Below are 11,540 nucleotides of genomic sequence, written 5' to 3'. Positions count from 1 at the left end.
GTCATTGTTTGTCAAGGCTGTTTTTCACAACTATATAATGTTTGATGATTTGCTATAGTACATTCAATCTAGTGTAACGTAATATTATCAGAGTATCACGTTTAACCTCCTCGAATTACTATTTTGCGCATATAGGAAAATTGGTTTAAAATACCCAATATGACACGTGTAGCTGTCGTAAGTATAAATTATATATTATAAAAACTTTGTATAGTTTTATTGCTTAAACTGCGGTTGATATCGTAACGGTCACATCATACGTATTTTGATAAATCGAATGTTTAGGTAACCGGTGGGAATAAAGGCATTGGATTTGCTATTGTAAAACATCTTTGCAAACAATTTGATGGAGTTGTTTATTTAACAGCTCGTGATGTTACTCGAGGACAGAATGCTATTAAAGAACTTGAAAAACAAGGTTTAAACCCAAAATTTCATCAACTTGATATTACTGATGAAAGTAGTATTTCTACTTTTCATGATTATTTACAAAAAACATATCAAGGATTGGATATATTAGTTAACAATGCTGCTATTGCATTTAAGGTAATTAAAACTATATTTATTTATTTCTTTTTTTTTTCGAAAGATATTCTCTATAAATTTTATTAAATATACAGACAACTGCTACAGAACCTTTTTCTCTGCAAGCTGAAGAAACATTAAGAGTAAACTATTTTAGCTTAAGAAAAGTATGCAGCAAACTTTATCCATTATTGAAAACACATGCACGTGTAGTACATGTGTCAAGTTCTTCTGGTCATTTATCAAAGATTCCTGGTGAATCATTGAAGAAAAGATTTTCAGATCCAAATCTTACAGAGGAAGAATTAGACAATATTATGCATGAATTTATTGAGTATGTTGAATTTCAAAAATATACTAATTTACAATCTACTTTGTTCCATGGGATGTATTCTAAATTTTAATTGTATTTTCAGTGCTGCAAAGACAAACACTCACTTAGAGAAAGGATGGGCAAATTCTGCCTATGTTGCAAGCAAAGTCGGAGTATCTGCTTTAGCTAGAATTCATCAAAGAATGTTTAATTCAGATACTAGAGAAGATCTCGTAGTGAATGCTGTGCATCCTGGCTACGTAGACACAGATATGACTAGTCATAAAGGTACCTTGAAGCCTGATGAAGGTGCTGAGGCTCCTGTATATGCTGCATTATTACCAGAAAATACAGACATAAAGGGTAAATATATCTGGTATGACAAATCATTAATGGAATGGACAAAGGATGAATAAATATATAACAATATGAGTTATTTTGGATGAATGCTGTAAAAAGATATACTATATATACATATACTTACTATATTATCTTTAAATTTATTAGTCTGATGTGTGATTAGCAGTTCTTCTTCTTTTTATATGAAATACACATGATAACAAATAATTTGGAAGAATTGTTACAAACAGAAACTATTTCTTTTTAATGTTACATATAAACTCAATTTATACACTTGTAGATTCAAAGTTTGTATGTTCATTGTACACAATTCTTGGCTTTAATAGTAAAAAATAAATCAGTGGTATTTTTAGATCTAATAGTAGCACAAATTATCTTGCTTGAACTGCTGCTTCTTTGCGTGCAGCATCCTGTAATAGCTGAGTATCCACTTCATCTCCTGGTAGTTGTACATAACGTACTACTGATCCTCGAATAAAACAGTTTTTTACAGACAACTGAAAGATATTGTATTTTTACTTTCTGTTACAATTTCCTTCGCTATTAAACATATAAAATCATAAATATATGCAATACAAACCATATGAGGATATTTATCTGGATCGGTCACGCTTATATCAGTTAACTTTATATTCAGGTATTGATCTACTGAGTGCAAAGTACCACAAATGCTATATACAAAAGTTTTATTAAGTGATCTTATAAACATTATAATATAGAGTTTTTCTTCTGATGAACTTACCTCAAATCATTTTTTAATTCTACAACTACGTCCTTTCCGATTAAGGATTTGAAAAACGAATAAAACAACTATAAAAAGCATCAAAAAGAAGTTATTTTATTATGAAAAGAAGCAGAGGTTAACCCGCCAAATGAAAAACGTTCGACTTACCATCTTTAATAAACTAAAAATATCCAATTTTTAAATTCGTTTACCGTATTATCTAATGAACATAATGAAAATACAATTATTGAAGCTAATAATTATACTAATTTCTCGATTGCCGGCACGAAATTGCTGTTATGACAATTTGTTTGAAAGTGTCACTATACACGTTGCGAGTTTAGGGTTTGTACCATTAAACATTGACTTGAACATTTATCTCATCAATATTTTTTCTTATTTACAAAATTTTTATCTATATTTACAAGCATACTTTCTGTTTTTATCGATAATTTTTAGAAATAAAAGATACGAATCAAGATAAAATTCGATAATTTCATACTGTATAAAATTATATAAAATATTTCAACTGTATCTTGCCTCTTATTTGCTCGTGTTACTTTTACTGATTGGAGGTCTCCGCCAGTAGGTACGCGTGATCAATCGTACTTTGTAGAACAGTCTTGAAGGATTTCATCAATAAAGTTTTGTTTAAATATGTTTTAGCATACGTCAAAACTTGTGTGCTCATATTTGTGTGTTTAAATATAAGTTAATTTAGTTCTTCGTAATCGATTTAAGCACGCTGCCTATATAGATAAGATCCATCGTTTTGCGGTTGGTAACAGAAGGGCGTTGACATTTAATCAAAAAGGCAAAACGTGAAGATGCAACTGTGACATTAATTCGCCAGTAGCAACTTTTTCGGATTTGTTGTTACGGTTGATTTTTCTTATGAATTGAACAAAAAAGATGTCAATTAATTTAACAAAAAATAAAGACGCTTTGGTGGCTGCTTGGCACAGCGTAGTCGACGATAAATCGTCTACTAACTGGTAGGCTTGCATCTTTTTCTCTTATGTTGCATTTTATCATTCCGGCTAATGCGTCGATATGAATCCGGTATCTTCAAGATTCACAAATGTTCAATTGAATCCTCAAAAACTTGCAAAATAAATTGCTATAATATATTAAGTAACTCTTCCTTTTACATTTATCGATCGATATAAATAGCGCAAAATATATAATTAGCATTTACAACGGTAAAACAAATAGTCGATAACATTCCACATACGGAGAATGAGAAATATTTTATGCGAAATATAATAATTTTGTGCCTTTATTGAATTTCACTAATTATTAATATATCTTCTTACTTTTAATTAAAAATGAGGGATTGTAAATATATAATACACATTATTTAATTAAATTTATTTTACTAAGTTATTATCATTCATAGGGCTTTGTTTGGATACGAAGGGCAAACTAACAACTTAAAAGTGGTTGGTACTGGAAATGGAGGTCTGGAAGAAATGATTGACCGTTTAAATAGTAGTCATATCATGTATGCCTTTTGTCGTGTAATAGATACTAAAACAAGTCTACCAAAATGTCTCTTAATAAATTGGGTAAGAATTCATATTTAAAAAGTTAATGATTTTATTGCATATATACAATAAAATGAGTTGCATTTTAGCAAGGAGAAGGAGCACCAATTGTTAGAAAGGGCACTTGTGCAAATCATATTAGGGATGTAGAAAAATTATTAAAAGGTGCACATATAATGATTACTGCTCGCTCTGAAGATGATGTTGAAGTGGATTCTATTATGGAAAAACTTGCTAGAGCAACAGCTTCGGCATACAAATTTAATGAACCACGTGGAGAAAACGAAGGTAATACAGGTCCTGTGGGTACCACATATCGCAGGTATATATCTTTAGTGTTTTAATTATAAGAGTATCAGAATTTCCAATTTAAAGACGATACGTATTGCAGAGTAATTCCCGAACAAGAAATAAATGCAACAGAACGTGATCAATTTTGGCAAAGGGAAGAAATGGAAGAGAAGAAAAGACTGGAACAAGAACGTATAAAATGTGAAAAAGAACGGCAACGGCTTGAAGAAGAAATTAGAACTAGAGAAGAAAAAGAAGCAATGCTCAGAGAACAACAAGTAAACACATTTTATATTATTATATTTATTATTTAATAGTGAATATTTTGCTATTTAAATTTTGATATACTTGTAGGTCACTGCCAAAGAAAATTCAATAGCGCGACAAAAGTTGGCGGAGCAACGTGCTGAGGAGGCGAATAATAAATTTAATCAACTAGCCGCAAGTCAACACTATAGCAACGATGTTGAAGACGATCATAAATCGCGAAGCGAAGAATTGCGACGACAAAGAAGTAAAGAAACGCAACAGTTAATTGCTCAAAGAACGATAAATGCAAGAGCTGTTTTCGAACAGAATTCGGCAGCTGGTCAAATGAAGTCTTCTCCAGTGCAGCAACAATATATACCGAAGAATAGTCATGTAGAAGCAGCTAAAAAAGCATTCGAGGAGAGTCAGCAAAAAGAGATACTCCATACAAAAGTGGAAGAGGAAGTGAAAACAGAAGTGAATAAAACACATAACTTAGATTTAGTAACCACCACCGCTTCAAATGCATCTTTATCTCCGAATCAAGTTCAAGAGTCTAAATTGCCAGAGCCAGAAGAAGAACCTGAGCAACAATCGGCGACGAAAGAAGCAATTACTGAAAATGAGTTGTACAGTCAAATGGATGGTCAGTACTTATATTTTGACCCAAATAATGAAGGAATGAAAGCAAGAGCCTTATATGACTACCAGGCAGCTGATGATACAGAAATTACTTTTGATCCTGGAGATATTATTACACATATAGATGCTATTGACGAAGGATGGTGGCAAGGTCTTGGTCCCGACGGTACTTATGGACTTTTTCCTGCTAATTATGTCGAAGTTATTGATTATAATACGACATGATAAGAAATATTCTTGTGCAAATAGAAGATCTCTTTTTCCAATTAAAAGGAAACTATACTTGCTTTTTCGCATATAAAAGTGACATTCAGTATTTTCATGGTTTTGATGACTTTGCACTTTTCTTTTAATAATAACAGTGTTTAGGTACGACGTATTTCGAAGAATGAGAAAAACAATATATATTTAAAATAAAACAATAACTTATGTTTAGGTATTAAATGCACATCCAATAACGAAGGAATTTAATATCTCTGATAATAATCACGTGAAAGATAAATATTGTTAATATTTTAGCGAACAAGATTTTAAAAATTAATAGTCTTACAATGCCACTTCATATACAAATGGCGAAGTACGTCTTCCCATGTTCAACGTCACAAACTAAATAAATTAGCGGTAAACAAATATATCTTTTTATAACATTCTACGTCGAAAATCGATGCGCTCATAGATATAGCGTATTTAATAATTTAGCAAATACCCTTTAAATACATTTACAAAATGTAATAACGAGTATTTAGGAGTATGTTTAATTCTTTAAACAATAAATTAAATTTGTTATAGTATATACTTCATAGTATTTTAACCCAAAATATCCTTTAAACATTCTTTAATTTGACCAAATTTTTTTTATAGAAAATACAAAATATTTATAATTATTTTATTTTATTTAAAGGTGTTGGAATCTTTTACTACGAGTCAATATGAAATTAATTGTATTAAACCTATTTTACTATATGATATATAGAAATTTTTACAGACAAGTGATTTTACTAATAATGAAACATAATCATAATATTAATCTTACACAAATAAAATAGGTGAAATCATCTACGGTAATTTTGATTCTGAGTAGCACTTCCACTACCCCCAGCATGGCTTAAAAATGCTAAATGTCCTTTTGGACATTTATTGGCATAATGACCTTTAGTTCCACATTTGTAACAAGTGACTTCTTCTAGTGGCTTTTGTGGCCCTCTTGGTGGTGGCCCATTATGCATATTCATGTGATGCGTAGCATGAGAATTACCTTCTATTTCTTGTCTAACTTGAGCTTCACGTACATCAGGTGGCATTTTATTACAATAAATTGCTTTATGGCCACCTTCTCCACAAAAGTGACAGGTGATCATTACCTTTTTCCCTTCTTTAGGTTGCATATCTTGCACTGCTGGTAATTCAAATCTTGGACTGAAAACAGAAAAAAATTGTAATAATGTATCTAAATAAGAACAATTCGAAATATTAACTTGGTGATAAACTTACTGCATAAATTTACAATTTGGGCCTTCAGGACAAAATCCAGCTAAGTAAGCCATGCATAAAACACGACGAACATGTCGATGTCTGCATAAAGGTCCATGTCTGCAGAATCCGCGATCATACCAAGGACAATCTCTGACTTTAGTTTCTGGGTCGATATGTAGGAATGGACATTCTTTATTGTGACAAGCATCTAATAATTCATAACTGATTTTAACATACCTATACTGAGAAATCTTAGTAAAAGAAAAAATGTTAAAAAAGCAATAAAAAGATATTTATAAGTTTATCATAGGTAGAACCTTAGAAGAAATAAGAATGAAATACCATTACATGCTATATATACTTACTAAATCTGGAATAGAAATAACATTCTGGCATTTTTGTCATATCATACTCATGTAAAAATTCACACTGATCACCCTTTTTACAAAGACCTCTTAACCAATGTTTACATACTATTGTACGATCTCCACGTACGTGCCTAAATGGACAAGAGGCTCCTTTAACACATGTACCTCTTGGATAAAATTGACATACTGCAGCAGTAGATTCTATAAGCAACGAGACAGTAAACAGATATATTTAATCAACGATGAATAAACAGTATAGATTTAAATTAAAATATTAATATCTCAATGAAGATCGTCGATATAACAGAGTATATTTTATTCAAAAAATACAGAGTAGCAACGTGTGCAATTTGACAATTTCATTTTCCAATTACTTTTACATTTTTAGAAGATAACCTAAACATATACAGTATACGAAAACTATCACGTACTGTCCATTCCAGTAAAAGGTAAAGGAAGTGCTCCATACTGTTCGTCAAGAGCAATTTCAATATCAAATCGCATATTATCCACATTCGCCACTAGACACTCCATTATTGTTTAAAATCTATCAATAATCACAATCACAAATTTATTTACTACCGTATACACAATAAGCATTAACTTCATTCACAGCTAAACTAAAGTTTTTATCGCGGAACATTCATTTCTAAATACTGATGAGCATTGTTGGTAATATTTCCACTAATTCATCATTGAACAATTTTAATAATTCGAACTATTTATTGATCAAAGAAAATTACAAGTCCAATTTCTCGCACACAACATTATTCTGCACGTGCGTTGATAAGATTGAAGGCGTCATTTTATTTCATTATTTCGCATTGGCGCTCTTGAATGATTCTTATCTACTATTATCCACAGAGTTTTTTCTGGATTGGAAATTTAGCGCCATCTGTTTTGAGTAAGATTTGAAAAAAGTCGTGGTTACCTTTGATAGAAAACTCGTCAGCGAACAAATTATCGACCTTAAAAAAATTCAATGTTTTTACGTCTTCTGCGATTTGTTATTACAAATTTATCAATTACAATTTATTTATACATAGCAATTATATAGAAGTTAAAAATGTAGCAAACTTTTTCTTTATACATGTAATGAAGTGACATATCCCTCAAACATCTGAAGTTCAATAAATACAAAATAAATGTAAATATGTAATAAACTCTTTCATATGAAAATTATTTGATTTAACAAGGAAATTTAATAGAAATAAGTTTCTTTCTTTGTAAAAACCACTTCGGTGATTAGTATAAATACATACATTCGAACTTTTTCCAAGATGAGTATGTTAGTTTGTGTAATAAAGAGTCTTTGCTAATACAACTCTCTTGGATGATAAATCAGGGCTGCGGAGTCGGCAATTAAAATTTCCCACTCTGACGTCGGCTCCTCTTTTTTTTTGCTTCGACTCTAACTCCGACCTCGACTTTATTTATGAAAGATTGTTAACATACTAATTATATGTATGTATGTATATAGCTAAGTTACTAATATTCAATAGACAATACTTCTATCTTGATAAAGTATTTTTGTTCTTACAAAATAGTTGCTATAAAATAGTTTCCTCAATACGAGATTCCATGGGAATGTGACTGCCGTTTTGTACAAGGGTTACCTATATTTTGTATTTTGTACTTTGATAGAAATTCAAATTTGATGCAAATTTTGATACAAATTAGTAATATTTTTGATATATAAATAATTTTATTACAACTTTTAATTATTTTAAGTATATTTTTGATTTTTGTCAAATTTACTAGCGTGGAGTCGTACTCAGCATATTTCTTTCCAATTCCGCTTCCAATTCCAGGCTCGCATTCTCTTAGTTACCTAGATATTCGCGAAAAATTGTCACAGTATCACTACAATGAATTCCGCCTCTAACTCTGCATCCTCACAGCGCGACGGTCGGGTAAGATGACGTTTAACCCAAACTTAATTCTTATCTTTTGTTTATAGTTTATATAGGTTTGGGTTAGATGTCATCTTATCCGGACGCCTCGTGGACCAACGGTCGACACTAATTCTGACGCATATGCTGTCGTGAACGCACAATTCTAGGCAGAACTTATGTACGGCGCCGACACTATCAATATTTTTTTGCGAATATCTCGGAAACTAAGAAAGTGCGATATTTTCGCGAGAGAAGAAAGTTGTTCCAAATGTTCAGTTTTACAACATATTCGAAAATCATGGATATCGGTGATCGAGGATAAACTTCTAAACCATTACCGAAGTTCCTTCCGAAATCCAACTCCGACTCCATAGCCCTGTGATAAATACCAATCACTTAACGTCTTCGGTACGAGCGTCCACTATAGCCAGTAGCCACCGAACGCATCCCCATGCTAGAGTGTCGACTGAAGTCAATAATAAATATACGCAATCGCTGTTGCTGGCGGTCGTTAAATGATAGTACACGGCGGACGAGCGCCGTACCAGAGAGGTTAAATACAATTCGCGTGATGTTGACAGTAGATAACATTTCTGAATTCTATGTATGCGGTGATAATTCATTGGAGGTCAGTGATAAATCAGAACCCCAGCGAATCCGTTCTGATTACTCCTGATCAGTCGAGAGGGTCGAGAGATTTCATAACGTCATGCATGTACTTACATATCTATGTCTCTACACGATTAAAGCAATAACACTAAAATATTGCATCGGATGTTAGTTTCATAGTCATTGATCAGCGAGAGAAAGGAAAACATTTTTCCTTCGTTAAGATTTTTCGTACACTCTTGCTCGACACTTTTTATGGATCAATTGAGATTATTCATTCGGCATATTTATAGACGAAAGTTCTCGATACTACTTGCTTCGAAAAGATATGCCTAATAGAAGAAAGAACTTACTTTTGCTATTTTATATTCGTTCTTTTATTAAATATCGTATTTAAAGAATATGACCAATAGTAGCGACATCGAATAACTATGTAAATTACATAGGATAAGTCAACAAATAAACGTCTCTATCGTTGTTGAGAAAATATTATGTTTACGACGCTGTAGTTGCGTGCGATTACGTAATAAGGCAATTTATGCAACAATTATTCGCTCTTACTTGTCCGTAACAATATTTCGTCAGTCATACGACGGTAGTGAGATTCGCATTTTGTTGCGATTCGAGTAATTTCATCAAATACTCGAACATAGTTATTTGATGTCTCTCAAACATTCTTCGATAAGCCATTGCTGTTCTTACATTCTTTCCGCCCGCGTAACAAGGCAGGATGTTAACTGTTCGATTCGCCGTTCAAGTATTTTCATTGACCTTCTGTGTTTGCTTTTCTTCTCGAATCTTATGAAACACGAAACATCGTCTTATTCAACGATACATATTGGCTAAGAAAAGAAAAGCGATTACTATGATTCATTGTAACCCGGATTACAATACATCCGCTATCGGTTTTCGTCGATGTGCGATTTAAACTGACCCGAGATTAAAATTCGCTGGCAATAGTCGACGATGATAATTCGTTGAAAACGTAAAGATTCGCGAGACGTAGGTTCGTTATCTATTTCCGGTTAGTAAGCACCTGTGCTCAGGCTTGATTCATTAACTGTTGCGCTTCGAACGATGCTTAAAAGCAAACAGGATTCGTGTCCACGGTGAGCGCGTTAATTACGTGATTCTGTTTAGTTTATTTGACACGGATCCGATTCGATTATAATATCGTGTGCAAACAAATTAAAATTTGGCAAATTGTTCAGGCTGTTTGTGTATGCGCGTCGCTCAATCCCAGTTTGAATGTCGGCATATCGGCATTTTGAATACTCCATCTTTTTATTCTTTCATCTTTTCCCTTTCCCCTTTCTCCTTTCTTTAGTTTCACCTCGACTACGATTAGAAAAGTTTTACGACACTGAAAATCTGCCCCTGGCGTGCCGAAAATTTGTTTGCGGCCAAAAGACCGACGTTCTTTGTGGACGATCAGCGAAATTATGCATTACTCGTTGCATCGTAAAGTAGCTTCCGACTCACGAGGGAGAAAACCGGTGAAAACTGAATTTACAGTCTATTCGAGGCCACGTTGTCTGCGTCTATTTTGACCCCTGTTACACTCTCCATGTTGGAGCGATAATTTGCAAGTTGCGGCTCGATTTACCGTTTTCGATTCGCTGGCGCTGTCGCGTGTATTTTTCATTTTGTACATTGCTCGATGTTTCGTTTTGATACGTCGCTGAATATACGAAGTAAATAGCACGATATAAATAAAGAAACGACGATCTTTATTGTTTAATATTAACCAGTAAAGCTTGAACTTCCAAACTTACCGGATTTTAGCGTCATAGTTTTAAACCGAAGATCCATGAACGTATTAATTTTGATATCTTTAAATTCCAACACAATTCTGAAATCCGAACTGTCTCGTGTATATGTGTAATAGGAACATTTTTTGTTTCATCGGCTATCTGTCGCGTATTATTGATGTACACAACAAGTTTAAATACGTAACATAATCATATTGTGTAAGAATAGCTTTATCGCCGGCACAGAATTACAATTTTGAAATTAAATTGCTCAATGAATTCAGAAGTAACTTGCATTGTGCAACTGTTAGAATGTACTTTCGTTTTTTGTTTGTGATCGTCGAAGATCAATCACGATAAGATAGTTGCTTTGCAATGATTTGTCCTAGATGTTGTTGATCGTCGATACATACGAACAAGATATTTGAATACGTAAAAATAGCATTTATCGCTGCCGTAAATTACCGATCGTTTTTTAATTCGCTCGATTAAATTCTTTTTACTTCGATACTCTCGTAATCCTAGCATAATCACATTATGCGCGGAAAGTTCCAAAGTAAATGACGCGACAGTGAGTTTTCTTTTTTTATTCGAACGATACGCTTAAGTCGCCAATTGGTACAAGAGCAACGACTAATATCGGACGCTAGAGAGTTTCTCAAAAAACGAGACCGCGTGTAACTCGAGGAGGATCGTTAAATTTTGGCCGGATCGTGTACGAGGCCCGAGTATCGGCCATAATTGGCTCATTATATGGGGCACTAGGAGCCAGCCAAAATTCGTGCCCTCGCAA

The 11,540-nt window shown here is 33.0% G+C and overlaps 4 protein-coding genes across 4 annotated transcripts; 2 read left to right on the top strand and 2 right to left on the bottom strand.

The window, feature by feature from the left end:
* Positions 1-7: 7 nt before the first annotated feature.
* LOC138179065 (carbonyl reductase [NADPH] 1) lies at positions 8-1,695 on the top strand. Its single transcript, XM_069111509.1, has 4 exons — positions 8-177; positions 286-546; positions 621-859; positions 942-1,695. Exons 1-4 carry the CDS (start codon positions 160-162, stop codon positions 1,252-1,254), a joined length of 831 nt encoding a protein of 276 aa, XP_068967610.1. The 5' UTR covers positions 8-159; the 3' UTR covers positions 1,255-1,695.
* On the bottom strand, positions 1,310-2,349 carry LOC138179069 (U6 snRNA-associated Sm-like protein LSm2). Its single transcript, XM_069111515.1, has 4 exons — positions 2,091-2,349; positions 1,941-2,008; positions 1,779-1,869; positions 1,310-1,695 (listed from the first exon to the last, which is right to left on the bottom strand). Exons 1-4 carry the CDS (start codon positions 2,091-2,093, stop codon positions 1,570-1,572), a joined length of 288 nt encoding a protein of 95 aa, XP_068967616.1. The 5' UTR covers positions 2,094-2,349; the 3' UTR covers positions 1,310-1,569.
* Positions 2,350-2,551: 202 nt separating this feature from the next.
* Positions 2,552-5,442, top strand: Abp1 (Actin binding protein 1). Its single transcript, XM_069111493.1, has 5 exons — positions 2,552-2,917; positions 3,322-3,490; positions 3,559-3,791; positions 3,861-4,038; positions 4,115-5,442. Exons 1-5 carry the CDS (start codon positions 2,835-2,837, stop codon positions 4,874-4,876), a joined length of 1,425 nt encoding a protein of 474 aa, XP_068967594.1. The 5' UTR covers positions 2,552-2,834; the 3' UTR covers positions 4,877-5,442.
* Clp (cleavage and polyadenylation specificity factor subunit 4) lies at positions 5,008-7,554 on the bottom strand. Its single transcript, XM_069111507.1, has 4 exons — positions 6,924-7,554; positions 6,490-6,693; positions 6,143-6,332; positions 5,008-6,067 (listed from the first exon to the last, which is right to left on the bottom strand). Exons 1-4 carry the CDS (start codon positions 7,024-7,026, stop codon positions 5,704-5,706), a joined length of 861 nt encoding a protein of 286 aa, XP_068967608.1. The 5' UTR covers positions 7,027-7,554; the 3' UTR covers positions 5,008-5,703.
* Positions 7,555-11,540: the final 3,986 nt, after the last annotated feature.

Source organism: Bombus flavifrons, chromosome 4 (assembly GCF_040668555.2).
Source record: "Bombus flavifrons isolate JBK064 chromosome 4, iyBomFlav1_principal, whole genome shotgun sequence".
In the NCBI taxonomy this organism is placed as follows: domain Eukaryota; kingdom Metazoa; phylum Arthropoda; class Insecta; order Hymenoptera; family Apidae; genus Bombus; species Bombus flavifrons.
This window is presented reverse-complemented; position numbering and strand designations above follow the sequence as displayed.

What these genes read in the sequence shown, in the direction of transcription:
- LOC138179065 (XM_069111509.1), top strand. An exon ending in ATGCTGCTATTGCATTTAAG is followed by an intron (nt 547 to 620) that starts GTAATTAAAACT and finishes TTAAATATACAG; the next exon opens with ACAACTGCTACAGAACCTTT. An exon ending in ATTATGCATGAATTTATTGA is followed by an intron (nt 860 to 941) that starts GTATGTTGAATT and finishes TTGTATTTTCAG; the next exon opens with TGCTGCAAAGACAAACACTC.
- LOC138179069 (XM_069111515.1), bottom strand. An exon ending in GAATTAAAAAATGATTTGAG is followed by an intron (nt 1,870 to 1,940) that starts GTAAGTTCATCA and finishes TTTTGTATATAG; the next exon opens with CATTTGTGGTACTTTGCACT. An exon ending in CAGATAAATATCCTCATATG is followed by an intron (nt 1,696 to 1,778) that starts GTTTGTATTGCA and finishes AATATCTTTCAG; the next exon opens with TTGTCTGTAAAAAACTGTTT.
- Abp1 (XM_069111493.1), top strand. Translation starts at nt 2,835, where the DNA reads ATGTCAATTAATTTAACAAAAAATAAAGACGCTTTGGTGGCTGCTTGG. An exon ending in AATGTCTCTTAATAAATTGG is followed by an intron (nt 3,491 to 3,558) that starts GTAAGAATTCAT and finishes GTTGCATTTTAG; the next exon opens with CAAGGAGAAGGAGCACCAAT. An exon ending in CAATGCTCAGAGAACAACAA is followed by an intron (nt 4,039 to 4,114) that starts GTAAACACATTT and finishes ATATACTTGTAG; the next exon opens with GTCACTGCCAAAGAAAATTC.
- Clp (XM_069111507.1), bottom strand. Translation starts at nt 7,026, where the DNA reads ATGGAGTGTCTAGTGGCGAATGTGGATAATATGCGATTTGATATTGAA. An exon ending in ACCTTTTACTGGAATGGACA is followed by an intron (nt 6,694 to 6,923) that starts GTACGTGATAGT and finishes CGTTGCTTATAG; the next exon opens with AATCTACTGCTGCAGTATGT. An exon ending in CCAAATTGTAAATTTATGCA is followed by an intron (nt 6,068 to 6,142) that starts GTAAGTTTATCA and finishes TTCTGTTTTCAG; the next exon opens with TCCAAGATTTGAATTACCAG.